Raw genomic sequence first — 27,558 nt, 5'->3', positions numbered from 1 at the left:
ATTTATGTGAAGTTCGTAAACGAGGAGAACAAATCTTTGGCGATAGATCTCAGAATAGTGGTTACTTTGGGGAAGGGGCAGGAGGGAATCTTCTTGGGTAATGGAAATGTTCTATGTCTAGGTAGTGGTCCCACCAGCTACATGCTTCAGAAAGAACACTTTGTATAAGTTATACCTCCATTTTTTCAAAGGCTCTTATTTCAGACACTGGGCTGGATCCTGGTTTTACCACTTATTAGCTGTGAGAATTTCTACAAATTAATTAATATGGAGGACTCTGTTTTCTCAGCTGTAGAATGGCAACAATAATAGGCTCCTCTTAGGCTTAAATGCAATACTGCATGTACTGCACTTATTATAGCATGTGGCATACAGTAAGTGCTTCAGTGTTTAGGAAACAGTCATTATCACCCTCATGGGAGAGATGAGGGGACTCAGGCTCAGAAGTGTTAAGTGACTTGGACTAGAATCCAGAGCTTCAGAATTCTAGGCCAGGATTTCTTAGTGTATGAATCACACACCAGTGCAGTTCAGTTCAGATTCAAGTTCAGCAAACATCTGACAAGAACCTGCTGTGTGCCAGGCGCCCACAGAGTTATATCAAAGTCCAGAATCTTATTTCATTAGTGATCCCCTCTGGTTCATCCTTATCGAGAGAAACTGCCAGTGTACACCCTATCCCATCCATCAGTCTGTATCTGGGCTCAAGGGAGGTGCTGATGCATGACAGCCTGAGGCCACACCCCCCTGTTTCTGCAGGCCAGGGAGAAGCGGGGCGCGTGCCCACCTGCACCCTGTCCTCTGGCTCCTGCCCGGCCATGTGCACCTGCAGCAATGGCATCGTGGACTGTCGTGGAAAAGGCCTCACTGCCATCCCGGCCAACCTGCCCGAGACCATGACGGAGATGTGAGTACAGGGCAGGGCAGATGCTGGGGCACAGCCCTTTGGCAGGCCTGGCTCTGGAGGGCCAGTGAAGAGCTGGAGTAGGCGCCGCCTCAGGGCTTGCCCCAACCCCTCGGTGACCATAGAGAAGATACAGTTTGCCTCTGCTGGGCTGAGCTTTGTGTCCAGGGCTGGGAAACTCTGGAGGGCTGGGGAGGGAGTGTCCCTCTGTGGTCCCACCCAGCTGCGTGAGTCTGCTAGAATCAGGTTCTCAGCATCATTTGTGGGCCCCTTTCAGCTACAAATGCCTGCGATAATGGAGCGCAAGTCAGCATTTTCTCTGTCTGTCCCGGCGTCCTTACCCCAGACTTCAACTTCTGGAAGTGGGAAGGGAGCAGGGGCAAGAGGGGCCAAAGGCTTATTCAGGGCAGGTGAGCCCAGCAGATAACACCCAGGGCTGGGCTGACCTGGGCCCTTGTGCTTCCCCTCTGTTTTCTCTCCGCAGACGCCTGGAGCTCAACGGCATCAAGTCCATCCCTCCTGGAGCCTTCTCACCCTACAGAAAGCTACGGAGGATGTGAGTGCCTCCCACTGCTTCCTGGGGAGCTGGTACAGGGCTGACGGAGATCCTGGGTGGTCCCACAGCCCTGGGGCAGGCCCTAACTCAGCCCCCCACAGCTGAGTGGCCTTGGCCAGCCACCTGGCCTTCCTGCCCTTCAGGCTGCTTGGCTGTGATGCGGGGACCTCCTTGCAGGGCTATCGTGAGGCCTGAAGGGAGTGCTGAGCCTGAACCTGGCCTGTGATGGGAGCTGCTTGTCATCCTCCCATTTCAGCTTGGGTACCAATAGGAGCAATTAAGGATGGGAGGGGGCTAGGAGACTGCCAGGATGCATGGGAAAGCTTTGTCCATAACTTCCCAAGCTGGAGTGCCCCCTCCTGCCCAGCCCTCAGACTGCACAGGGAAATAGCGGCCATGGGCTTTTCAAATGGAGGAGAGATCTGGCCTCCCACTGTTCTCATTTCAAAGCACTCCACCCTGCTCCTGTGACATCTAGGAGGTGGAGGGAACTGGGCAGGGCTTAGTGGCTGTTGAGGGATTCAGATGCCCCCTCTCCTTCTGCTCACCTTGCAGAGACCTGAGCAACAATCAGATCGCTGAGATTGCACCCGACGCCTTCCAGGGCCTCCGCTCCCTGAACTCGCTGTGAGTAGCAGTGCCAAGGCTTCCTCAGTGGCCCAGGGCATCCCCTGAGGAGGCTGGCAGGGCCCAGGGCCCTGGTGGATGCAGAGGAGGAGCAGGGCTATGCCCCCCTCCACACAGCCCCTGCCCACCCCAGCCTCAGTGGGTCATCCTTTGGCTGCAAAGGGTTTGCTGTTCCAGCTCCCTCTTCCTCACTGGTGGACCCTCCGACGCTGGGAGCGGGAGAAGTGTGGAGAAGCTAGGCAGAGCTGTTGCCCCTGGCAACTGGGATGCACTCCCTGCCACGATGAGGATTTTCCCAGCATTCTTTGCACAACCATCTTGGCCCCGTCCCCCGCCCGAAGCCCAGCATGCTGTGCTCCTGAGGCCTCTGCAGTCACCGCAGGGCCAGTGAGCACCAGCTCCAGTTGTGACATCTGCCACAACTTGCTATCTTTTATCCCAAATGTGATGAATCCCAAGATGTGGTGGGTGCTGCTAGGACAGTGTTTGCCCGCTCCTCCTTCAGTATTTCCCTTCCTTCAGGATCTACTGGGGAAGTCTGTCAATAAAACATACAAAAGGTAGTGAAGCACTCCCCTCTCCCACTCACCAAGCGCCTCACTACCCGAGGTCCTACAGCACTTTGTCTGTACGGAGAGCACACTCAGGGTGCCCTGGAGTTGGGCGAGCTCCCTGTAGGAGGGGCCATTTTTTACTCTAGGGGATGAGTGTTTTCACCTGCTCCTTGGCAGCACAGGACTCATGCTTGGCATAGACCAGAGGCCTGGCAAGTACAACAGAATAGAACTCCCCCGGGGAGTGCAGGAGCCTGCCAGCTCAGTGCCTTCTGTGCATGCCATCTTTTCTTGGAGCAGAGTCCAAGTAGAGGGTGGGGCCAATTATGAATGGCACCCCTGAAGTTGTGCAGCGTACACCCTACACAGCTGTACATGACAGCCTGGTGAGGGATCGTTGTCATTGGCTGAGGAGATCAGATTCTGAAGGTGGCCTGCCAAAATGCAGGGCCCTTCCTCTGAGAAGTGAATAAAGCTCTCCTAAGTTGGAACATGGCAGTCTAAAAAGGTAAAAGTGAATAACCCAACCAAGTGGGTTTCTGTTGTTCATGGGTACCTGGTCACAGCCACCTCCCTGCATATAGGAACGTGGATGATTCCAGTACACCCCATCAACAGTGTGTACCTCGGCCAGCCCTGACCTTGCCTCCCTGCTTCAGTTCCTGCCCCCTCTGCTCCATTTCCCACCCAGCAGCTTGAGGGGTGTTTCTGAAATGGGAATCTGATGCTGTCTCAATGGCTTCCTGATGCTGGCTGGGTAAAGACCAAGTTACTGTCCCATTTGTTCCCTCCATTCCAGCCACACTGGCCCTGTCACCTGTCCACACACGACAGGCACACACAGCTCCCACTGCAGGGCCTTTGCTGTTGCTGTGCCCCACTCCAGGAATGACCTTGAAGCCATGTTTGAAGACGAAGTACCCAGGATTTTTTACTCAGCTTGAACGTTTACGAGGGTAGCTTGTGGGGTCCCATTATGATATTGGGAATGGCATACAACCCCCCTCCCCAAACCTCCTGGATGTTTTCACTGTCCTCCTGAACCCACCTATGTCTACATGTGTTTTTTTGAACTTTTGTTTTTTTAAAAAACCTATACATGGAATTCATGCTCAATGCAGAAAACTTTGAAAATGCTAAAGTATAAAAAAAAAAATGCTTGAAGTCCCACCATCCGGATCTCACACTGCATGTGCCGTCTGGCATTCTATTTTTTCCTGTAACTCTCTGAAAATATGTTAATTATTCCTGCCCATGGGATTTTCTCTTCTCTCAACAATCTCCTTTTGGATTCTGGACCAGATGAATTTCCCAGGAAGCGCCCCTTTGCAGCCTTCTGTGGGGTCCACGTGTGAGGGCGGTGGAGCAGGAGCTGCTTTGTTAGTGATTGGAGTCAGGGGCATCTCTAGCCCATAGGGCACTTTACGCCCAGAAGCAGGCAACGCTTTCTTAAGACACTTTACTGTCATCTGTGGACAAGTTGCTATAACAAATATACACCATTAGGATGTGCTCCATGTAAGTGGCTTAGGGGCAGCGCTGTTGAGCTGGGGCCGTCTGCAGAGCTGTGCTATTGCCCTGGTGGGCTGTCCTCTAACCCTCCTCTCTGGTGCCTTTTCTCCAGGGTCCTCTATGGAAACAAGATCACAGACCTCCCCCGTGGTGTGTTTGGAGGCCTATACACCCTACAGCTCCTGTAAGAACGAATCCTGGGTGTCTTGGGTGGGACCCAGGGAAGGGCCAGCATTCCTCTGGCCTGCTAGACTGTCCCTTTAGGCCTCTCTGGGGTATGGGACTCGATTGAGACAATGAGCTTGGAAGACAGGCAGACCCACTAGGGCTGAGAAAATCTCCAGGGCTCTGCAGAGGCTAGAGAGGGAGGTAGAGGCAGCTTCAGAGCTGCTCACAGGATGCCAAAGCAGAGAGGCTCCTGAGACTCGGCCCGTGCTCCTGAGGAACTTAGTGTGGCTGGGCACAGAGCTTTCTCCTGCAGGGGGACACCCAGGCCAGCTCGGCCTCCTTGAACCATGAACTTTCAGGCAGGGATTGTCTCCCAGGGCTCAAGAGGCATAGAACACAAATGCTCCAACTCAGCTGCCTGGGGAACCCAATGGACCTCTGGGAAGGAGGAGGAGCCCCCCCAAAAATGCCTTCACAAGGTGGCTCTCTGCTTTCCCGGAATCCCACAGGGCATCTCTAGCAGTTCTTGGAAAGAGAGAAGAGTGGGTTGACCGAGATGTCCCTATGCATGGAGAAGGCAGTCAGAGTTCTGGGCCCCTCTCCGTGGGGCAGACATCCAGAGGGCAGATTCCCTGGGCCTGCTCCGGTGGGCTCCTCCCTGTAATAACGCAGGCCGGGACTGAAGAAGGTGCTCAGGACCTGAGATGGGTCTCAGGTCGAGCCTCTCTCCTCACCACTTGGTCCTGGCTCTGCCCATAGGCTCCTGAATGCCAACAAGATCAACTGCATCCGGCCCGATGCCTTCCAGGACCTGCAGAACCTCTCACTGCTCTCCCTATATGACAACAAGATCCAGAGCCTCGCCAAGGGCACTTTCACCTCCCTGCGGGCCATCCAGACTCTGTGAGTGCCCTGATGCCTTCTTCTTCTCCCCTCCCAGCAGGTGGGCCTGGGGGAGGTTGCAGCCTCCAGGGACAGGCAGCTGTCTGGCTCTGGGCTGCTGTGCTCACTGGGGGTGGCCTCTTACAGAGGAAGGACACAGACCTGGGTTAGACCACCCTAGGTTCAAAGTCCACCTAGGCCTCTTATTGGCTGTGTGATTCTGGGCAGCTTCTCTGGGCCTCATTTTTATTTATCCATAAGATGGGGATGCCTTCCCATAGGGTTGTTATGAGATTAAAGAGGATGTTTGTATGAAGCTTAGCTCATCACAAGTGCTTGATAAATGCTGCCTTTAGCTAACAATAATATTGATGGTGATGATGATGATATATCACGCTGATTCTAAGACACATGTTGTTTCCACATTAACAGCTCTGAAACTGGGATGCATGTTATAATCAGTGGTACATCACTTAGTTGGCAGCATTTTGTTCTTTATTGATAGTACAAAAAATAGTAGTGCCTCTTACAATTCATAATGTCAAATCAGATGAAATACAGTAATGACAATGGTGACTATGAATAAAAAATTAGAGAACAATAAATCTGGTAATTTGTTGTAATATCTTATTGTGGAAAATTATAAGCAGATTAAGAGTAGTACTGTGGGCCAGGCATGGTGGCTTATGCCTCTAATCCCAACACTCTGGGAGGCCGAGGCAGGAGGATTGCTTGAGCCCAGGAGTTCCATACCAGCCTAGGTAACAGGGCTGGGCACCCCATCTCCACAAGAAATTTTTTTTAAAAAAGTAGCCAGGTGTGATGGCACATACCTGTAGTCGCAGCTACCTGGGAGGCTAAAGTAGGATGATTGCTTGAGCCCAGGAGGTTCAGGCTACAGTGACATGTGGTCACACCCCCTGCACTCCCACCTGGGCAACGGAGAGACCCTGTTTCAAAAAAAACAGAGTGCTATGGTGAACCCCCAAGTTTTCATCACCCAGCTTCCAATCCTGTATAATTAATTCCTTAATATCATTGAGTATCTAATTAGTATTCAAATTTCCAAATGTCTCTTACATGTTATGCAATTTTTTTGTTTGTTTTTGTTTTTTGTTTTTTGAGCTGGAGTCTAGCTCTGTCACCTAGGCTGGAGTGCAATGGCACAGTCTCAGCTCACTGCAACCTCCACCTCCCAGGTTCAAGTGATTCTCCTGCCTCAGCCTCTGAAGTAGCTGTGATTACAGGCGCCCGTCACCACGCCTGGCTAATTTTTTGTATCTTTAATAGAGATGGGGTTTCACCATGTTGGCCAGGCTGGTCTCAAACTCCTGACCTCGTGATCCACCCGCCTCGACCTCCCAGAGTGCTGGGATTACAGATGTTAGCCACCAAGCCCAGAATGTTATGCAATTTTTTAATAGTTTGAATCAGGATTTAAATAAAGCCTGTGCAATATAATTGGCTGATGTTGGTTTATGTTGGTTGATGTACCTCTTAAGTTGCTTTTTATCTATGTGTCCTCTCCATTTCTCTTTTCCTTGTAATTGATTTGTTGAAGACACTGCATCATTGGTTCTGTAGGGTCTAGACTTTGTTGATTGCTTCCCTGTGGTGTAGTTTCACATGTTCCTCTGTCTTCTCTGTGTCCTGCAGATTGAAAATTGGATCTAGGAGCTTGGTCAGGTTCAGTTTTGATTGATTTATTTGGCAAGATGATTTTATAGATGGGATTGTGGACTTCCCGTCAGAAGGCAGACAGATGTCTGGCTGTCTCCCTTTTGTAATAAAAACAGCCATTGATCTCAGTGTTTGAACCCATTAATTCATTAGCAATCCTGAAATGGTGATTTTGAATTTGTATCAGTCTGTTTTTGTGTTACTATAAAGGAATACTAGAGACTAGGTAATCTATAAAGAAAAGAGGTTTACTTGGCTGACAGTTCCGTGGGGTGTACACATACGGCACCAACATCTGCTTGGCTTCTGGTGAGGCCTCAGGAAGCTTACAATCATGGCAGAAGGCGAAGCAAGGGTAGGCACGTCACGTGACAAGAGAAGGAGCAAGAGAGGGAGGGGGAGTGCCATGCTCTTTTAAATAATCAGATCTTGCATGAGCTCAGAGTAAGAACTCACTCATTATCACAAGGGCAGCACCAAGCCATTCATGAGGGATCCACTCTCATGCCCAGCCTTGCTTCGCCTTCTGCCATGATTGTAAGCTTCCTGAGGCTCACCAGAAGCCGAGCGGTTGTTGGTGCCATACTCGTCCAGCCCACAGAACTCTCAGCCCAGTAAACATCTTTTCTTTATAAATTACCTAGTCTCAGGTATTCCTTTATAGAAACACAAAAGCAGACTGATACAAATTCAACCAAACACCAAACACTGATCCGAACACCTCCCATCAGGCCCCGCCTCCAACACTGGGGATTACATTTCAACATGAGATTTGGTGGGGACGAACAACCAAACCATATCAGAATTCTAACATTCTTTTTTCATTTCTAATGCAGTTGTGACTATGCTTTAAAACAGAATCCTTATATTTAACTGGAATGTTTCCACGTAAGGAAAATTCTCATCTGTTTTGTGGTTAAACTTAGGCAATTAAATGGTCCCCTTGATTCTACATCTTTAATTCTGAGCCTGCAGTTAGACGGGATGTGCTGACTTGTGGGTTCTGTGGTGTGCATTTAATGAGCATTAATTATTAATATTATTGTGTCCATTGTTGTCGCTGTAATCCCTGCCCCTGTCTATGCCAGGCAGTGCTCTTCATCAGATAACATCTACATGGGGTATTGGGATAGGTTCCAAACATGCTGAGTAAAAGGTACAGCGCATGACCCCTGGGGACTCTGCACATCACCAGAGATGTCAGCCACAAAGACAAACTCATTAAAGCCCACAAATTTGCCTGCAGCCCAACTCCTCCCAATTAATTTACTTATAGCCAAGGAGACGAAGAGGAAGCCCCATGGGGAAACCTTGCCAAGTATGTGAAATTAGAGGGTACAGGGAGACACTGGCAAGGTGGACTATTTTAAGCAGCTGGCAGAATGTCTGAGAGAAACATGCTAAGGAGATTTACTGGCCGGGGACTCACACACAGGAAAACCTTGGGGATGGGGAATGGGAATGAGAGACTCATGTGAGCCACTGTTCTTTGCATGTATTATCTTAATACTTACAGTGATGCTATGAAGGTAGGTGCTATCATCCTGATTTTACCTAAAACAAAGACTGAGAGAGGTTACGTGACACACCCAATGTTGCAGAACATCCGGTAAAACAGGAATTTGATCTCAGGCATCTCTTCACCATCACCAAGAAATTACTTAGCTGCCCCTTTAATTGTGCTTTTTCTGTAAGAACAGAGCTCATTATTGAAGGCTGTAAAGCAACACTGAACTTTCATGCACATCTATTAGATGTTAACAACTGAACTACAATTTAGAATAAGAATAAAAGAAATATAAATCCAAGGTACTATCAGGTACTATTATTACAACCTCAAGTGGTTCAGTTTCTTGACTGAGTCTTATTTTATTAAACCTGAGCAGATTTAAATTTACCAAATCATGTTTGATTTGTCCGTAGCTCCAAGATCTGTGGCGAAGTCCCTGTGTAACAGTATTGATTTTGCTGCAGTTTTACTTGCCCCAAGAGATTTAACATTTAAAAAAAAGAAACAGCTTTATTGAGGTATAACTTACATGCCATAAAGTTCACCTGTTCTAAGTATACAATTCAATGATTTTTAGTAAATTTCCAGAATTCAACTATGATTCAACTTTAGAACATTTCCATCGCCTTCCCTTCCAAATCCCTTGTCCCCATTTCCAGACTCAGCTGCTGGCCATCACTGATCTATTTTCTTTCTCTGTAGATTGCCTTTTCTGAACATTTCATAAAAATGGAATCATACAGGCCAGGTGCAGTGGCTCACACCTGTAATCCCAGTGCTTTGGGAGGCTGAGGTGGGCAGATCACCTGAGGCCAGGAGTTTGAGACTAGCCTGGGCAACATAGTGAGATCCCCATCTCTACACAAAATTCTTAAAAATTAGCCAGGTGTGGTGGTGCATGCCTGTGGTCCCAAGTACTCAAGAGGCTGAGGTGGGAGGATTCCCTGAGCCCAGGAGTTCAAGGATGCAATGAGCTGATGGCACCACTGCACGCAGGCTGGGTGACAGCCTGAGACCGACTCCAAAAAAAAAAAAAAAAAACGGAATCATACAATATGCCATCTTTTGTGACTGACTTATTTCTTTAGCATAACATTTTTGAGGCTCATTCATATTGTAGCATGTATCAGTACTTTGTTCCTTTTGATCGCCAAATAATTTTTCCATTGTGTAAATAGACCACAATTTGCTTGTCCATTCCAGGTGATGGACATTTGGGGTGGTTTCCACTTTGGGGACATTATGAACAATGCTGCTATGAATATTCACTCACAAATCTTTGTGTGGACCAACATTTTCATTTCTTTCTTTCTTTTTTTTTTTTTGAGATGGAGTTTCACTCTGTCGCCCAGGCTGGAGTGCAGTGGCACGATCTCGGCTCACTGCATCCTCCACCTCCCAGGTTTAAGCAATTCTTTGCCTCAGCCTCCCAAGTAGCTGGGATTACAGGCGCCCACCACCATGCCCGGCTAATTCTTTTTGTATTTTTAGTAGAGACGGGGTTTCACCATCTTGGTCAGGCTGATCTTGAACTCCTGACCTCGTGATCCACCCACCTCGGCCTCACAAAGTGCTGGGATTACAGGCGTGAGCCACCACGCCCGGCCAACATTTTCATTTCTTTTGGAATTTCTGGTTCATATGGTAAATTCATGTTTAACTTTTTTAAAGAAACTGCCAGTGTTTTCCAAAGTGGCTGTACTATTTTACATTCCCACCAGTGGTGTATTATGAGGGCTCCAAATTTCTCTCATTCTCAGCCTTACCAACACTTGGTATTATTTGTCTTTTTTTTTTTTTTTTTTTGCATTTTGATTCTAGCCATCCTAGTGGGTGTGAAGTGGTATCTCATTGCGGTTTTAATTTGCATTTCCCTAACGACTAATGCTTTTGAGCCTCTGCCTCCAAAGATTTTTAGCTGTGACTCCTTAATGCATATATCTACAAAGACACTGAGAATTAGTCCTCTCTTCCTTTCCTTCCACTGCCAGAACTGTTCAGGGAGGCAGCTGTGTGGCCACATATGCAGCACGTTTTTGGGTGTTCTTTTAACACGATTATTTTTTCCCAAACGAATTTTTTTTCTTCCTCTTGAGTGTTTTCTCTTTCCAGCTTCCTGCTCTTTGAAACTGTTAAAAATTCTAATTTGTATAAAATACTAAAGTTTGTACAGAAGCCACCTGTCTCTGTGGGTGGTTCAAGTTTTATAGGTTGTTTTTGGCACAGCCTGTTTTTAGAAAGGAGATATTCTACACCACACACCTTGAGTATTTTAATACATGCCTAAACAACACAATTGGATTGACTTTACACAGTTTTCTGCCAAGATGGTAATAAAGGGAAGCAATTGGTTCAGGCAGGGACTGGGGCACTGAGGCACAGCCAGATGTGGATGGGCAGCTGGGGAGGAGTCATAAGCAGTCCTTAAATCCTGGTATGTTTTAAATCAGCTACAAACTCTGCCCCCAGGATATCAGCAAACACATCCTCTCTGTGCAAACTGAAAGTTTAAAAGGGGAAATAAATGTTGAGCTTGACGCAGAAGAGGTGGGAGGGACCTGGTCCACCTGGTGGAGCTGAGAGGAGCAAGAACTCAGGCGGGAAATAGGGAAAGACACTGCAAAGGAGAGGTGGCAGGGACCCAGCTCCCAACCGGGGGCCAGAGGGCAGAGCCCAGGAGGTGATGGATGGCAGAGCGCACCGCCAAGGTCTGAGCTGAGCTGGGCACAGACCCTGGGCAAGGGTTTACTCATCTGCTTGGAGAGTCCTGCAGCCCCTTGCAGGGGCCTGGGCTGAGACCAGTAAGTCAGACGGCCTGAACTGATGGCACTTAGATGGAGGAAAAGTGGCTATGGCAGGGCAAGTCTCTTTGAGTTGGCCTGTTGCTCTGTCTCCCCGTACTTCTTTTTTTTCCTTTTCAAGACAGAGTTTCGCTCTTGTTGACCAGGCTGGAGTGCAGTGGCACAATCTCAGCTCACCGCAACCTCTGCCCCCTGGGTTCAAGCGATTCTCCAGAGCCAGGACAGGTGTAGGAACGCTCTTCCCAGGCTGCCTCGGTTTGTACAGCCATGAGCAGGGCATGCCCAGTGCTGTGGTGGCTCAGAGGTAGCTGGTCTGAACCCGCTGTTTGTCAGAGCCCACCCGTGGGCATGCCAGCATGGGGTCACACACAGCAACCCATCACGGCCATCTGCTCCCCGCCACCATTCCCACATTTATCCTGCTGACAACACAGGCAGCCTGGGAGAGAATCTGAGTGAATCCCCAGCAAGGGGCTGCTCAGTCGTGGTTTCCGAGTTTTCTTTGTGTTGAGAGTCAGCTGTAAAATGGTCAAGGAGAGGTCACTCCTGTGACCTGGGGTGGGGATGGTGACTCCCTGTGAAGCCCAGGGACTCCAGCAGGCCTTGCCACCCCAGCCTCATCCCTCTCTATAGGAGACAGGCTGCTACCTGAGTCTGAAGGAAAGGGGACAAACCAGGGCCCATGGCCACTGGGGAGGGTCAGAGGCTGTGGCCTGGGCGCCTGCAGTCCTGGGTTTTGTTACCCTCTCTGGGCCTTGGCTTCCTTGCCTGTGAAAGGCCAGGGGTGCTCTGGCCAGCCTCTGGGTCCTTCCTGTCTCCGCTCATGCTCGTGAAATGTCCCAGGGCAGAGGGAGGGAAAGGTGAGTGGAAAGAGAAGGGGCAGAATGAGGCTTGATGGGAAGTAGGACAGCAGGAAGCTCCGGGTGGCAGAGACCCTTCACCTGTAGTGCGCTGGCAGGACCTCTCCAGAGGCGGTGGGCTGCACCCTGGGGGTTCACCCCACTCTCCCTTTCCCCCCGTGGCTGACCCTAGGCTCCAGGCCACAGGCAGCCTCCTTGGCCCCAGCCACAACGAGGCCCTGTCCCGGTGGAGGTCAGCGCGGGTTTGCAGCCCTTGTTTCTCATAGCTGATCTGCCTGCTTTGGACAGGCACCTGGCCCAGAACCCTTTCATTTGCGACTGTAACCTCAAGTGGCTGGCAGACTTCCTGCGCACCAATCCCATCGAGACTAGTGGTGCCCGCTGTGCCAGTCCCCGGCGCCTCGCCAACAAGCGCATCGGGCAGATCAAGAGCAAGAAGTTCCGGTGCTCAGGTACCTTCCCGCCTGCCCACCTGTCCACCTACCTGCCTGCCCACCTGCCCACCGGCCTACCTGTCCACCTGCATACCTGCCCACCTGCCCACCTGTCCACCTACCCGCCTGCTCACTTGCCTGCCTGCCTGCCTACCTGTCCGCCTGCATACCTGCCCGCCTACCCACCTGTTCACCTACCTGCCTGCCCACCTGTTCACCTACCTGCCTCCCTGCCGGCCTGCCTGCCTACCTGTCTGCTTGTCTGTCTGTATTCAGCCTGCTCAGGGACCCCCTGATGTTTCCTGGATGGCTCCCACAAAGGTGTCTTTCATTACTGTGAACCCAGGCTGGAGGGTGTGGGCCCAAAATTCTAGACTTGATCTGAATGGTAGTTCAGTCCCACCTCATTTTATTGAGGCCTAGGGAAGAAGCAAGGCTTGGTGAAGGTCCCAGAGGGAGGACTCAGGTCCCGCCACTTTTAGCCAGTTCTCTTTTATGCCTTTGTTGTCAAGCCTTTTAAGACACCCAGGAGGCCTGGGAACCCTCCTTAGTGAGATAGGAGCCTCCTCCAGGCTTTGGGATGCAGAAACAGCCTTAGCAATTATAGTCCACGTGGCATCTGGCTGGGGACAGTGTGGGGCAGCTTCTGAGCCTAGATCCTGGTCAAGGTCCTGACGCCACCTGTACCCCGTCCCCACCTGTAAAGTTAGCATGGTCCCCACCTTGTGCCATTGCGAGTGAGAGCTCGATGGTTTTGGCACTCCTTGCAAGAGGTTTAACTGGATGCGACACCCCCAGTGTCAGCCTGGGCAAGGAACATGTGTGCTCTGTAGCTCGCCCTTCTGCACACAGGGACTGGGCAGATGGGCTCCTCAGCCCTGTCTGGGGTGCCTTCAGCTGAGTAGTGGGGCTGGGGCCTGGGCTGTTACTGCAGGTCCTGGCTGATTCCTGCATTATGGTATTTCTGCTTCTCTCCCCAGCCAAAGAGCAGTACTTCATTCCAGGTAGGAGAGTGGGGGGATCCAAGGCCAGCCTGGCGGGAATGGTGGCAGTGGGTGGGCAGGCTGGGGGCCTTGGTTGACCCAAACTGCTGGGAGCCTGCCCTGGGCTCCTCAGCCCCTGCCCCCACCCTCTCATGGCAGGCACGGAGGATTACCAGCTGAACAGCGAGTGCAGCAGCGACGTGGTCTGTCCCCACAAGTGCCGCTGTGAGGCCAACGTGGTGGAGTGCTCCAGCCTGAAGCTCACCAAGATCCCTGAGCGCATCCCCCAGTCCACGGCCGAACTGTGAGGGTCCCTGGCCCCCCCAGCCCTCCCCTGTCCCTAACTGCCACTAACCCTCCTTGGCCTACTCCAGGATTTTCTTGGTCCAGCCCTGTCTGGGGCTGAACCACTGGAGCCTCTGGCTCAGGACATACCAACTGCTGGCTTGGGCAGGAAGAAACCCCACCCCTGCTGCCCTCTGCTTCATTCACAGCCCCCCTCACCCATCAAAAGCAGATGCCAGTCTCTGGCACTCAGGGCAGGTCACCAGCCTGAATCAGGGATGGCTTTTCTCAACGATGCGTTTGTCTTATTCTGTGGGACATGATTCCAAAACTCTTTGTTATTTTTATTCCTCTATGTAAAAATATGAATTTGTGTACACATATGTCTATGTGCATAGATGCCTGCAAGCATCTGTCATTTACGTCTGTAAATTTTTCATGGCATTTTTAATGTTAAAAATATCCCCATTCATATCCTCTCCCAGTACTAGGCCCAGCCTTCCTTTGAAATAGGATCAATTTGCTTTGCCAGATAAATTCTTCTGGGAGTCTTCTCTGCTTGAGTCCCAAATATTCTCAGTTTGGAAGGGATTTGAAATGTCCATCATTTGTGAATGTGCAAGTTCATTCTTGTCTCTTACAGGCGATTGAATAACAATGAGATTTCCATCCTGGAGGCCACTGGGATGTTTAAAAAACTTACACATCTGAAGAAAATGTGAGTTACCCATTGGCGAGAAGGTGTCTGTTGGGATGCTGGCCAGGGATGGACAAGGGAAATGCCAGGGTGGGGGCAGCTCCCACTGGGGGGGCCAGGACTCTGTGTGTGGGGGTGTTGCCTGCAGGAAGGGAGGGTCCTGAGCTCCTGGCTGCTGGCCATATGTAATCCTCCCCCCTGCCTCTTCTCCCAGCAATCTGAGCAACAACAAGGTGTCAGAAATTGAAGATGGGGCCTTCGAGGGCGCAGCCTCTGTGAGCGAGCTGCACCTGACTGCCAACCAGCTGGAGTCCATCCGGAGCGGCATGTTCCGGGGTCTGGATGGCTTGAGGACCCTGTGAGTGTGGAGAGCTGGGGAGCAGGGTGGGCCAGCTGCAGGAGGCAGGCAAAGCCAAGGGAAAGGAAGAGAGAGGCTGGAGGAGCCCCTCCCCTGGGCCCAGCTTGCAGGAGGGTGGGGAGAACTGAGGATCCTGACTGTGTTGGGACAGGTAATCAAGTTGGCAACTCTATGGTGAGACCTGTTCTCTTGTACCCTGGGGCATGGGGCCAATGCCCAGTTGGCCTCAAGGGATGGAGACATGTGGACCCTTCTAGGGGTCCCTTCCCGTTGCCCTCTGGTCAGGCTGCAAGAGCACAGCATGAGTTCAGGAGTGGCTGGCACTGCTGCAGGCAGGAGGGGCTGGATGACCTTGCCAAGGTGATTCAGTGGGTGTAGACAGGGGAGCAGGGATGCTGCACTGTCCCTGAGATGCTAGGATCCCATAACCCACAGCCCAGCCTGAGCTGACCAGAATCTGGAGCTCAGTGGGATCCTGGGGTCATCTGCTCCTCCATGATGCAGGACACCCCCTCCATCTGCCCCAGCAGGGCTGGCTCTTCAGATGATCCTGAGGGTGTGTATCATGTCCCATAGACAGGGCAGTCTGTCGGATCTCCCACAGAGTTGGAAATGTTTCATGTCTACGCTGTCCAGACCAGTCACTTCACGTGGCTGTGGAGCAGTTGAAATGTGGCTAGTGCTACTGAGGGACTGAATTTTGAATTTCATTTTATTTTAATGCATTTAAATCTAAATAGCTACATGTGGCTAGTGGCTACTATATTGGACACCACAGCTCTAGGAAGCCACTTGCCTGGGTATAAGTCCCAAATCTGCAGCAGGATGTAGATTTGTCTCTGAGCACGTATCATGGAATTTTTAGAAGTAAATGAATGTGTGACGGGACTCCCTGTGGATTTTTGTTCCTTTATTTTACAAAAAGCAAATTTTATCATGCACTATGTTTTGCAGCTTGCTGTTTTCACCTGTGAATAGAGCATTGCCATCTTTCCAGGCTGTTCCTATAGGCTGCCTCATTTTTCTTTATGCTTACCTAGTATTCCTTAAATGTGGGCGTGGGGGCTGTCCAGTCAGCTGCATTCTTTCCAAGGAAGACTTAGATAGGGACAGAGGAGAAGAGAAGGGCCCATACCCCATCACTATCCAGAAATGACCACTGTTAATTGTTGGTATAAACAACTGTCTTTCCAGTCTTTTACATACCTCTAAACCTGCATACACATACATATACACACATACATACATACATGCATGCACTCATACAGAAATATTCTAATGGACTAGTACATTTTATTTAGTAACCTGCTTTTTCCTTAAACTTAATATGAGCACCATTACATATTAAAATTTTTTTCCATTCCACATTTAATTCCTAATACAAAAAAAGTGCTCTGCATCAATTGGAATGACTAGGTATTATATAATTATTGGCAATGTAGGCTGTTTCTATTTTTTTTTTATAAGCAATGTTGTATTGATACCCGCCTTAGTGGGTTCAGGCTGCTATAACAAAGCGCCACAGACTGGAGGTTTATAGACAACAGTAGTTCTGGAGGCTGGAAGTCTGAGACCAGGGTGCCAGCATGGACGGGTTCTGGCGAGGGCCCTCTTCTGGGTTGCAGACTTCTGACTTCTCATTGTGTCCTCACACGGTAGAAAGAGGGCAAGAGAGCTCTCTGGGATCCCCTTGATAAGGGCACTAACTCCATTCATGAGGGCTCCACCCTTATGACCTCATCACCTCCCAAAGACCCCCCCATCCTTATCCCATCACACTGGGGATTAGGACTTCAACATAGGGATTGGAGGGGATCACATTCATTCTGTGACAATATCTTTATTGTGAAGTTCATGTATAATGTATGATAATACTCTTGTTAGGAATTCCTAAAGATGGAGTAGTCGGGTGAAAACACAAAGTGTCATTTTGGGGATTTTGCTACATCTCACCAAATGCACTTCCAGGGAGGTATAAAGAGCATCTCCTGCCAGTGTGTGGAAGTGCCCAGTCACTCACACTCTCACAGATCCTGGATGTCATTATTATTATTATTATATTTTTCATTCTTTTTTAATTTGGCAGGCAAAAAATCAATATTGCGTAAGTGTCTTTGATTAGTAGTAACATTGAACATTTTTGTGAATGTTGATAAACCATTTTAATTTCTTTTGTGAGTTGGCTATCCTGTGTTGACTTGGTTTTTGTTTTTACTTTTGGTTGGCAAGTGAAATTGAGCTGGGTTTTTGTTGTTATTGTTGTTGTTTAGGGAGACAGGGTCTCACTCTGTCTCCCAGGCAGCTGGGGTGCAGTAGTGCCATCATAGCTTACTGTAACCTTGAACTCCTGGGCTCAAGAGATCCTCCCGCCTCAGCCTCCCAAGCAGCTGGGACTACAAGTGCACACCACCATGCCTGGCTAAGTTTTAAATTTTTTTGTAGAGACAAGGTCTCGCTATGTTGCCCAGGCTGGTCTCAAACCCCTGGTTTCAAGTAATCCTTGGCCTCCCAAAGTGCTGTTTTTACAGGCATGAGCCACTGCATCAGGTTTGGGCTGGGTTTTTGAAGATGAACAGCAGCTTTTCCAGATGTAGATGAGGCAAAAGAGTATTCTAGAAAACTGTCACAGCGGTGTAGCAGGCTGAGGGCTGGTCCATCTCTAGGGAGGCAGGCAGGTGCCAGGGCTGAGATGGTCCGGGTCTGGGTAGACATGGTCTCAGGTCACAGTAAGGAGTTCGAGCATGACTCGGTGGGCAGTTTGGAGGCTGTTAGTGGACTTTAAGCTGGAGAGTGACATGATGGATTAGGTTTCAGGAAGTCTCCTGGGCACTGATGTGGAGCGTGGCCTAAAGACGGGCAGGAACTCTGGGCACCCAGAGCATGGAGGCAAGGCTAGCATGGGGGACAGGGCAGTGGCAGGGAGAGAAAGAGACAGAGCCTCGAGGCTTCTCAGAGGCGGGGGCGGGTCTGGAGTAGGCACAGGTGTGTAAAACTCGCCTCACCTGGCCGGGGCCTGGCTGGTGCGTGTTCCTGGCTCTGCGGCTCGCAGCCTATGGAGGAGAACTGTGAACAAGCCACGATGGTGGAAGCTGCGTGGCCCAGGTGGATGGCTGGCAGGGCAGCAAGGGTCCCCTCCTCCCACCCCCGTTCCTCCCCAGAATGCTGCGGAACAACCGCATCAGCTGCATCCACAACGACAGCTTCACGGGCCTGCGCAACGTCCGACTCCTCTCGCTCTACGACAACCAGATCACCACCGTATCCCCAGGGGCCTTCGACACCCTCCAGTCCCTCTCCACACTGTGAGTCCGGCCTCCAGGACAGGCGGGCGGGGGCTCTGGAGCAAACGTCCCAACCGTCTCGGCCAGCCACTTTGACAGAGCTCACCCTGGGGGTGCTGGGTCTTCATGGTTTGCTGAAACATGGATTCCACATTTCGAAGTCTCCCTCCAGTCCTCAGAGCCGGTCCTCTTGGTGATGGGTGGTGGTCTGGGAGACAGTGCCATGTGGCCATGTGGCCCTGTGTCCGTGGTGGACAGGAGGGGTTTGCTGGGACCTCTAAGAGGGGCAGAGTGTCTCCATGGCCACCTGGCCTGCCTCTTCCAGGAATCTCCTGGCCAACCCTTTCAACTGCAACTGCCAGCTGGCCTGGCTAGGAGGCTGGCTACGGAAGCGCAAGATCGTGACGGGGAACCCGCGATGCCAGAACCCTGACTTTTTGCGGCAGATTCCCCTGCAGGACGTGGCCTTCCCTGACTTCAGGTGTGAGGAAGGTAACTCGTGGCCCCCCAGTGGCAAGGGAGAGGGCGCCCTGGGTCCAACCAGTGGGGTGGGGCAGGTGAGGAAGATGGGAGTGGACAGGCAGCACCCCCTGGCATGCCCCTGAGAGGAGAGGTTAGGTGGGGAGGGGAGGCCCTGTTTTCAGGAGAGGCGAGGAGACGCCCCTGCCTGGTGGTGTCTTTGTGTGGTTATAAGAGCAATAAAGTTCCTATCCTTAAGAAATGGGAAAATACGGATAAAAGAAGGAAATAAACTTTACCTATTATTCCATCTCTCAGAGAAAACAGTTCCCATTTTAGTGTAGTTTCTTTCTGTAAGTTTGGTGAACTCAGACCTGCCTTTTGGCTGTCCCTAAGTGCTCTAGACTCATGGGGTCACCTTATCTTAATATGCAATGGAACCCTTTTGAGTCCCCTCCCCCATATGTAGGAAACCCTGGTCACTGTTTGCTCCAATGCCTTGTTTCCTGGGACTTCTCAGGGTAGCCCCATCCCTCATTTTTTTGCCACAGCACCAAGCACGGAAGGTCACTGTAGGAAGCAGATTTTTCTCAGTGCAGCCATCCCGTCCTTAGCGTCTCTCAGCACCCTGCCGCAGGGAATTTCTCCCTGGCTGACCTCAGCTTCCAGCCCCCTTCTCCACTTCTGGGTGCTAAGGTGCCTCCCTTCTCCCTGGTCTCTCCCTTTCTTGCCCTCTACCCCCTGCAGCCTACTCCCAGTGGCAGCTCCACCCTCAGCTGGCCTGGCCAGGCCACATGGCAGTGGGGAGCTCTGACTTTCACCCCAAGAAACACCATCAGGGTATTTTCTAAACAAAATTAATGAATTCTCTAAGAATACTTTTGCTTCCGACTTCTAAAATTAAAAAAAGTCTATACTATTTACATATATATTTTATTAATTTATATAATAATAGCTTGCAAGTCTTTTTAAAAATTTCTGATTCATTTAAAACCTAACTATATATTTTGGGCATTTTCTCACGTCATTAACTATCCTTTGGAAGCATTATTTTTTCCAAGATACGGTTTCCTTTTATCCTTCTTTTTACAAAAGAAATGCATCTTCATTCCTTAAAACAACAACAACCAAGGACAACCAGAAGGAAGATTTAAAAAAAGTTACTGACAGGCCAGGCGCGGAGGCTCATGCCTATAATCCCAGCACTTTGGGAGGCTGAGGCGGGCAGATCCCTGAGGTCAGGAGTTCAAGACCACCTTGGCCAACATGCTGAAACCCTCTCTTTACTAAAAATACAAAAATTAGCCAGGCATGGTGGCGCATGCCTGTAGTCCCAGCTACTTGGGAGGCTGAGGCAGAAGAATCTTTAGAATTCGGGAGGTGGAGGTTGCAGTGAGCCGAGATCACACCGTTGCACTCCAGCCTGGGCAACAGAATGAGAATCGGTAAAAAAAATTACCGATTTGCCCACTACCCCCCGGCCCCCATGCCCCAACTCTGGATAACTCCTGTCGACATTTGCTATGTGGCTTTCCAGATCTTTGCTGTGTGGTCATGTGCACAAGTGTGGCACACAGAGGATCTTGCAGGGCCACCTGTGAAAACCTTTCAACAGGATGGACCGCTATCTGGAAGGCTCCACAATTTATGTAAGCAGCCCCCTGCTGCTGGACATTCAGACAACCTCCTAAGTCCCGCTCCAATGCATCGTGCTGCCAGGAGCACCCTTGTAGATGCTCCCTACGTATATATTCCACTCCCCCCTAGAACAGCTTCCTAGAGGTGAAAGGATGTGAATATTTCTAAGATGTTGCTGCTGAGAGGCTGGTGGCCAATCGAGCAGGTTCTGGAGGCAGGCTGCTTGCTCCAGGCTGGGGCAAGTTTCTGAACCACTCTGCCTTTAGTTTCCTCATTGCTCCAATGGGCTAATAGTAACACATTCACTAGAGAGCTGTTCTGAGGATTCAGTGAGTTCACCCTTATCATGTGGGACCTGCACACAAGTGACCTGCATAACTGATGGTCACTGTCACCCGGGAGCATGTGCTACCAGCATCCCAGTGTCCTCAAGAACTCCGATCGTGGTGATATTATCATCTCTCTGACACCCAATCAGCAGAAAGGAAGGCGCAGATTTATTGAATAGATGAATGAATCAATGAAGGGATGGTGTGGTATCGAGGGCTCGGATTTTGCGGCAGCCAGACCTGGGCTCAGACTCTGCATTGCCTTGGACCCACTTTATGATTCAAGCAAGTTGCCTAACGTCTCCAGACCTCAATAAAATGGAAATTCATCCACTTGTTCATTGATTCACTCAACTCATCTGTTTTGAGGGCTGCTGCGTGCCAGGCACTGCACTAGGCACTGGGCTCTATCAGTGAAAAAAGAGGAGAAAAGAGGCCCAGGTCTCCATCCTCCTCAGGCCTGCATTCTAGGGGACGATGCTGCACCCCTGACTGTGCTGTTAAGGAGACAATGTCGATCCAGTGCCCGGAGTAGCAGGCACTCCGGGGATGGGATGGTGCGCGGCCATCCTCCTGTTCTACTTTGACCAGGTCCACTTTGAGTTTGAGGAGAAAGAGATCAACTCAAGACCTATTTTAACCTCAAAACTGCTCCAGGGGGCTTCATCCCTGGTGGCGGTGGTGGCTGGGGGGGAGGTGTGGTGCAGAGACTTACTGATGGCCAAGGTAGTGTCAGAGGGGTCTTCTGTTCTGAGAGGCCCTAGAGCATGGCCCTGACTGTAGGAGGCCCTACAGCGGCCCGTCCACCTCCCTGACAGGGGCTTCGTGCCTTCTTCCCTAGGCCAGGAGGAGGGGAGCTGCCTGCCCCGCCCACAGTGCCCACAGGAGTGCGCCTGCCTGGACACCGTGGTCCGATGCAGCAACAAGCACCTGCGGGCCCTGCCCAAGGGCATTCCCAAGAATGTCACAGAACTGTGAGTAGCTCAAGGCCTTGCCCCCTTCACGTGGGTCCACCGGACGGGGACAGTGGGGGCATTTCCTGAGGGGCTGGGGCCTAGCCATGGGAGGAGGAGGTGACCAAGAGCAGGCATTAGCTGACTAGGAACTGGAGTTCGGGCTTTGCAGAAAACACTGCCTCCAGAAAGGCTTTGAGCTTCTCTCTGATTCCCCCTCTGCGGTCACCTGATGACCTCATGGCAGCGAGTGCTTCCTCCCTTTAAACTAAGCTCCGCCTTTAAAATGAGGAGAACCTTGCTTTCCCGCCTGTCATTGTCTCAGGCTCCTGTGTCATGAAGACACAAATGTGATTTTTGTACCGGCAGTGTAGTGTTCTTCACATGAATCTACTATGACCCAGATAACAAAACCCCTTTTGTTGGATATTTAAGTTGTTTCCAATTTTTTTTTACTGTCATAAATAGCACCAGTGCTAACACCCCTTCACTGAAATCACCGGTCAGAGAGCGGTGCGTTTTTAGGACTCTTGCTGCCTTTTGCCTGATGGTCTTCCAAGAAAATCTGTTTCCTTTGCACTCCCATTGACCATGTGAGAAAGTGGCCTTCTTGCTTCCCTGGGTCAGCACTGAGTATGGTGCTGAAATCCTGGCTGATTGGTATTTGGTATCTGAGCGCATGTGGAGGATTGGACGTAGATGCATTTGACAAACAGGAATGGAGAGCTGGGACTTCTTCAGCAGACACCTCCCAATGAAAGACTCTGGCCAGCTCCTGACCTCTGACCTCTTCCTGTGCTCTGGGGTTGATCCCTCCAGGCCTCCAAAGCTGAGCTTTTCTCCCCTCACCCCCAGGACCAGCGATGAGGCTTCTATTTGTTATTTCTTGCATTATCAGCAAGGCTGGCCTTTTCTTCACAAGCACATCAACCACTGTGGGCCTTTTCCTGGGCCTGGCCTGCCCCGTCTTCACCCTGTTTTCCACTGCAGAGTTAGTGTCCTACAAACCTCATGAGTCCTTGTTTTCTCCTTGGAGCCTCCTAGCAGCCCTGAGAATAATGGGATGGGTGGGGCAGCCTACCTTCTTTGACTGAAGATGGTGAAGTTCAGAGCCTGCGAAAATCTTTTAACTTCTCTAAACCTCAGTTTTGTCATCTGTGAAATGGGACTACTTGGGTATATGGACGAGGACTGCTTCGAGGATCAAACGAGATGGGTGGGAAGTCAGTTTGTATGATGCAGAGCGAGGGGTAAGGATGAGCACAGCCTTCCTTTTGCTCCTCTCTGGGACTTTGGGAAGTGGGGGAGAGCTGTCCTGCAGGCTGTAGTTAGTTGGGGGGTGGGGATCCTGTGCTGGAGCCCAGCTTGGCTCAGCTCCTGGCATTGGGCCACTGCTTAGCACCTTCAGGCTGGAGGCATGAATGGTCAACAATGAAGGGAAGAGGGGGAGGTTCAGAGCATCTTGAATCCCAAGCTCTATCCTGTAGAAATGGGAACCTTGGGAAGCTTCGGGCTTAGGAGGATTTCTGTGGGCTTGGTTTTAAGGACAGTGACTTGGATAGCGGTGAGTAGAGTGGAGGCCAGAAGGGAGGTCCAAGGTGCAGAGAACAGACAGAAGAGGCTGCAGCAGGAGCCCGGGCATGGGTGGTGGTGCACAGTCGGCGGGTGGCATGAGAGTGCAACGAAAGCAAGCCGTGAGAGAGCAGCGGTGGCACTGGCTGCAGAGGGAGGAGGAGAAGCGACATCAGGGTGCGGAGCCTGGAAGGCAGGAAGCAGAGGGGTGCTGATGGAATGAGGGGAAACTGGTTGGGCAGTCTGGCTGTGAATCAGCTTCACAGCCCATGCCAGCAGGTGGACAGGGGGCCCTGGGAGCTGGCAGGGCCCGGTAACATGCAAATCAGATCTATTTGGCCAGGAAAGAGCAGAGCAGGGAGGGGAAGGCAGGGGCCCGGGGAGTGTCCATGGACAAGGAGGAGGCTGGGAGGGTGAGAAGGGAAGCGAGAAGAGAACCGAGAGAGGCCACGTGACTATTGGCTTTTTACCAAGTCCTCTGGGTGGCACCTCCCCAGATGGCTTCAACAACGTACATACTTTCACCTCCCATAAGTGATTCTGGGCCCATCGTGTGGCCTATGTGGAGGAGAGGAAATGAGAGCGAAGTCCCTGGCTGCAGGGAAGGCTGTCCCCAGCATGGGGCACCACCAGAGGTGGAGATGGGCACTAACGCCGCCGTGTTCTCTCTGCAGCTATTTGGACGGGAACCAGTTCACGCTGGTTCCGGGACAGCTGTCTACCTTCAAGTACCTGCAGCTCGTGTAAGTATCCAGGCCGCTTGAGGACAGGAGGGCCTTTGGCATCTCACCATCAGGACTCCGGCTTTCCTGGAATTTCCTACGGACCTCACTTCTGGGCAGATCCCGCTTCTTTTCCTTTCCCCGCTCCCCTCTGGGAACAGCTGTGCCTAGAGCTGTTTTGCCACCTAGTGGCCACGATTGGCAATTACATAGTTCCAGGCCATGTTGGGTTGGACCTGCCTCCTCCTCCTGCCCACGCCGTCTCCCCAAACAAAGCTCCCCCGTGAGGCTGGTCGTGACTGTTAAAAGGGGTTATCCTGGCCGGGCGGGCACGGTGGCTCACACCTGTAATCCCAGCACTTTGGGAGGCTGAGGCGGACGGATAACCTCTCGAACTCACGTTGGAGTTCGAGACCAGCCTGATCAACATGGAGAAACCCCATCTTTCCTAAAAATACAAAATTAGCCGGGCATGGTGGCACATGCCTGTAATCCCAGCTACTCGGGAGGCTGAGGTAGGAGAATCGCTTGAACCCGGGAGGTGGAGGCTGCAGTGAGCCAAGATCGCACCATTGCACTCCAGCCTGGGCAACAAGAGCAAAACTCCGTCACACACACACACACACACACACACACACACACACACACACACACACACACACACACACACACAAAGGGGGTTATTCTTGCAAGGTTAGGAGCCAAGGAGCCGGGAAAAGTGGAGGGTGATGGAAAGCTTCTCGGTCCAGCTCAGCTCTCAAACCAGGTATCAACTATGGCAGCTACAAATACATACATGTAACTAAGTTTTTCTTCAGGCTACGCCTCTGCTTTTCTATTATTTCCACCTTTGACCCTTTCTACTCCATGAAAATATACAAAATAAGCCTCAGGATAATAAGTTCAGCTCCTTTTAGTTTTCTAGCCTACCTAGCTCCTCACTTCAATTGTCTTTATCTGCTCCTTGACCAGATTCTACCAAAAAGAAGTCCAGAGAACATTCCATCTTAGTGTGATTTGGAGCAGTCCCACTCCAAGTGCAATCTACGGGCCCACATCAGTCCCAGAACTGTTTGTGATGGGTTTGTAATTAGATATGGCGCTTACACCAGAATCTAAATCAATGTATTGCTTCCTTTGTTGAGAAAGTCTTGCTATGGAAACAATGTTCGCTAAACTAAGCTAGGTGTGGTGACCGGATCTTGGCCCAAGTTTCTTATTGTGGGTTGGTGAAATTTAGTTCAAGGACTGGCTACTTTGGGCGGCTCTGGCTTACAGAATTTTGAAGCTCCAATTTATCTGTCTTTGCTTAATGATCTGGCCAATGTGTGTTGAATGTTCCAATGGGAGGGGTGGAGAAGGGATGGAGTAGTGTGATTCAGTGGCTGGTGTCAGAGTGCTTTGAGCCAGTGAAACTGCCTCTTGGGGGCTGAAGTACCACCACCTCCTCATCACAGGGGAGGACCACAAAGTGTGTTGAACATTCAGTAGAGCACTTAAATATATTTCCAAAGACAGTGGAATGATTTGGAATTAGATTAGAGGAACGTTCAGGAGGAGAAGATGAAGGCACGGCACATCGTTGCATTTTCTAAATGTTTCCTGAGCTGAGAGCGCATGAAGTGGGCAGATGTGAAGGCCCCGAAGTCACGGCCCCCTCTCCAGACTGTCATGGTTTAGGGAGGATGCAGGGGAGGGGAGGGAGCGCATAAAGTCGTGTGGGTGATAAGGGTTCCAACAGAGGTCATTGCTGATTAGGGCTGTGGCTCAAGGAGGATGTGATCAACTCAGGGAGGCGGCTTGCGGGGAAGGCATCTTGGAACACGAGCTGGAGTTCATTGGTGGGCAGAGGGAATAAGCTGTCTGGGGCCACAGAGTGTAGTCTGCTCAGAGAACTTCAAGAAGCTTAGTGAATCCTAAGCCTAGGAAGCCTTCAGAGCAGGGAGCAGAGGGAGGGAGGGGCAGGGGCCAGACCCAGGAGTGCCGACAGGTGGCCAGCTAGAGGGCCTGGAGTCCACATGCTAGGCACATGGGTGCCACTGTGGGGTTTCGTCAGCTTTATGTCATAGAGAGATTGCTCTGGTGCCACCCTCATGGCAGATGGATCAAAAGGGGCAAAGCAGTGGGTGAGAGATGAGGTCAGAATCCCAGGCAGGAGCCAGAGAGAGAGGACGCTGGCTCAGGAGGAGGGCACGGTGCGAGAGGTGACCAGGGCCACCAGCCAGGGGCGGATCAGATGGGTGGGATGAGAGGGCAGATGTGTGGGCAGGCAGCATTATGGAGCTGGAGCCTGGGGGACGGGGCGTGGTAGGGAGAACAAGATGCGGGCGGAGTTTGAGTATCTGTGAGCATCAGGAGGAGGAGTTCATGAGAGGACAGGCTGGGGCCATGGGGAGGGGGGCACTGTCAGCACAGGGGCATCCCCAAGGGCACCCAGATTGGACTAAACAGGGCACAGATGGGGTTTAGCAATCCCCATGCCTCTGGGCTGAGTACAAAGGAAGCTTCTACCAGAGACTGAGGAGGCACAGCCAAAGGCCCCCAAAGACAGTCGGGAGCGGAGGAAAGCGGGTGGTGGGAGTTTTGAGAAGAGGAGAAGAGCGGCCAGTTGTGTCAGATGCCACAGGTGACTCGGAGAGGCCATGGCAGCAACCTGGGCTTGTGGCCAGTGGACCGGCTTTGAATCTGGCTCTGCCTCCGACCAACTGGTGACCCTTCAAGAGTCACGGATCCCTCTGAGACTCTGGGTCTTTGTCAAATGGGGCTGCCCTCTCCCTCATAGGACTGCCTCGTAGGGAGGGCTTCTGAACCAGCCCACCTAAGGTGCTGGCAGGAGAGAAAGGAGAGAGTGCCGGATCTGGTCGGGAGGCCACTAACACCCTGGTGGGAGTGTTCCCATGGTAAAAAGGGGCAGAACCAGGCTCAGCTTGCAGAGGGATGGGGGTGAGGGTCAGGAAATGGAGGCACCAAGCCCTGGTACCTGAGGGAGTTGAGGGAGCAGCGCAGGGCTGTAGCTAAGCAAACGCTGAGACCCGAGGCTGTGCACCAGGGCTCCTCTCCACCCCTGGCCAACCTGGCTGGGGAATGGCCCTGGGCAGAGTGAGGGAGGGGAAGAAGCCCGTGAATGTGAGCCAGGGCTGAGTGAGTTCTTTCTAAACCATGATGCCTTTGCCTTTTCCAGGGACCTGAGCAACAACAAGATCAGTTCCTTAAGCAATTCCTCCTTCACCAACATGAGCCAGCTGACCACTCTGTGAGTCCCAGCAGGGCTGGGGTGGGGGACCCCGGGGCCATGGCTGTGAGTCATTCCCTAGCCCCAGCCTGTGCTTTTTGCTCCCAGATCCCTCGCCTGCAGATGCCTTGCCCTCTGGAGAGGGTGCCGGGCCTGAGAGCCTAAAAGACTTTGAAAAAACATCTTTCATTGTGAAATACAACATATGGTATATATGGAAAATAATAATGCAAAAAGTAAATAGTGCAAAAAAAAACATACAGTTTCACAAATAATCATAAAGCTAGCACACATGTAGATACCAAGTCAAAAATTAAGGACACTCAGCCAGGCGCGGTGGCTCACGCCTATAATCCCAGCACTTTGGGAGCAGAGGCAGGTGAATCACCTGAGGTCAGGAATTCAAGACCACCCTGACCAACATAGTGAAACCCCATCTCTACCAAAAATACAAAAATTAGTCGGGCTGGGTGGCGGGTGCCTGTAGTCCCACCTACTTGGGAGGCTGAGGCAGGAGAATCGCGTGAACCTGGGAGGTGGAGCTTGCAGTGAGCCAAGATC

At 51.2% G+C, this 27,558-nt stretch overlaps 1 protein-coding gene across 3 annotated transcripts in view; it reads left to right on the top strand.

Annotated features, from left to right (window-relative positions):
- SLIT1 (slit guidance ligand 1) overlaps window positions 1–27,558 on the top strand; it is a 188,211-nt gene that overhangs the window by 124,744 nt on the left and 35,909 nt on the right. For all 3 annotated transcript variants that reach the window (XM_019035188.4, XM_055352623.2, XM_055352624.2), the window contains 15 exons: window positions 760–907; window positions 1,389–1,460; window positions 2,016–2,087; window positions 4,266–4,337; window positions 5,081–5,224; window positions 12,343–12,506; window positions 13,469–13,492; window positions 13,631–13,775; window positions 14,400–14,474; window positions 14,668–14,811; window positions 17,970–18,113; window positions 18,418–18,584; window positions 21,360–21,492; window positions 23,718–23,786; window positions 26,947–27,018. In XM_019035188.4, the coding sequence (XP_018890733.3) occupies window positions 760–907; window positions 1,389–1,460; window positions 2,016–2,087; window positions 4,266–4,337; window positions 5,081–5,224; window positions 12,343–12,506; window positions 13,469–13,492; window positions 13,631–13,775; window positions 14,400–14,474; window positions 14,668–14,811; window positions 17,970–18,113; window positions 18,418–18,584; window positions 21,360–21,492; window positions 23,718–23,786; window positions 26,947–27,018 (1,645 nt within the window). The remainder of the gene's footprint in view (window positions 1–759; window positions 908–1,388; window positions 1,461–2,015; window positions 2,088–4,265; window positions 4,338–5,080; window positions 5,225–12,342; window positions 12,507–13,468; window positions 13,493–13,630; window positions 13,776–14,399; window positions 14,475–14,667; window positions 14,812–17,969; window positions 18,114–18,417; window positions 18,585–21,359; window positions 21,493–23,717; window positions 23,787–26,946; window positions 27,019–27,558) is intronic.

This window comes from Gorilla gorilla, chromosome 8, assembly GCF_029281585.2.
Source record: "Gorilla gorilla gorilla isolate KB3781 chromosome 8, NHGRI_mGorGor1-v2.1_pri, whole genome shotgun sequence".
In the NCBI taxonomy this organism is placed as follows: Eukaryota; Metazoa; Chordata; class Mammalia; order Primates; family Hominidae; genus Gorilla; species Gorilla gorilla.
Note: the sequence above shows the minus strand (reverse complement) of the source record. Positions and strands in the feature narration are given on the sequence as shown.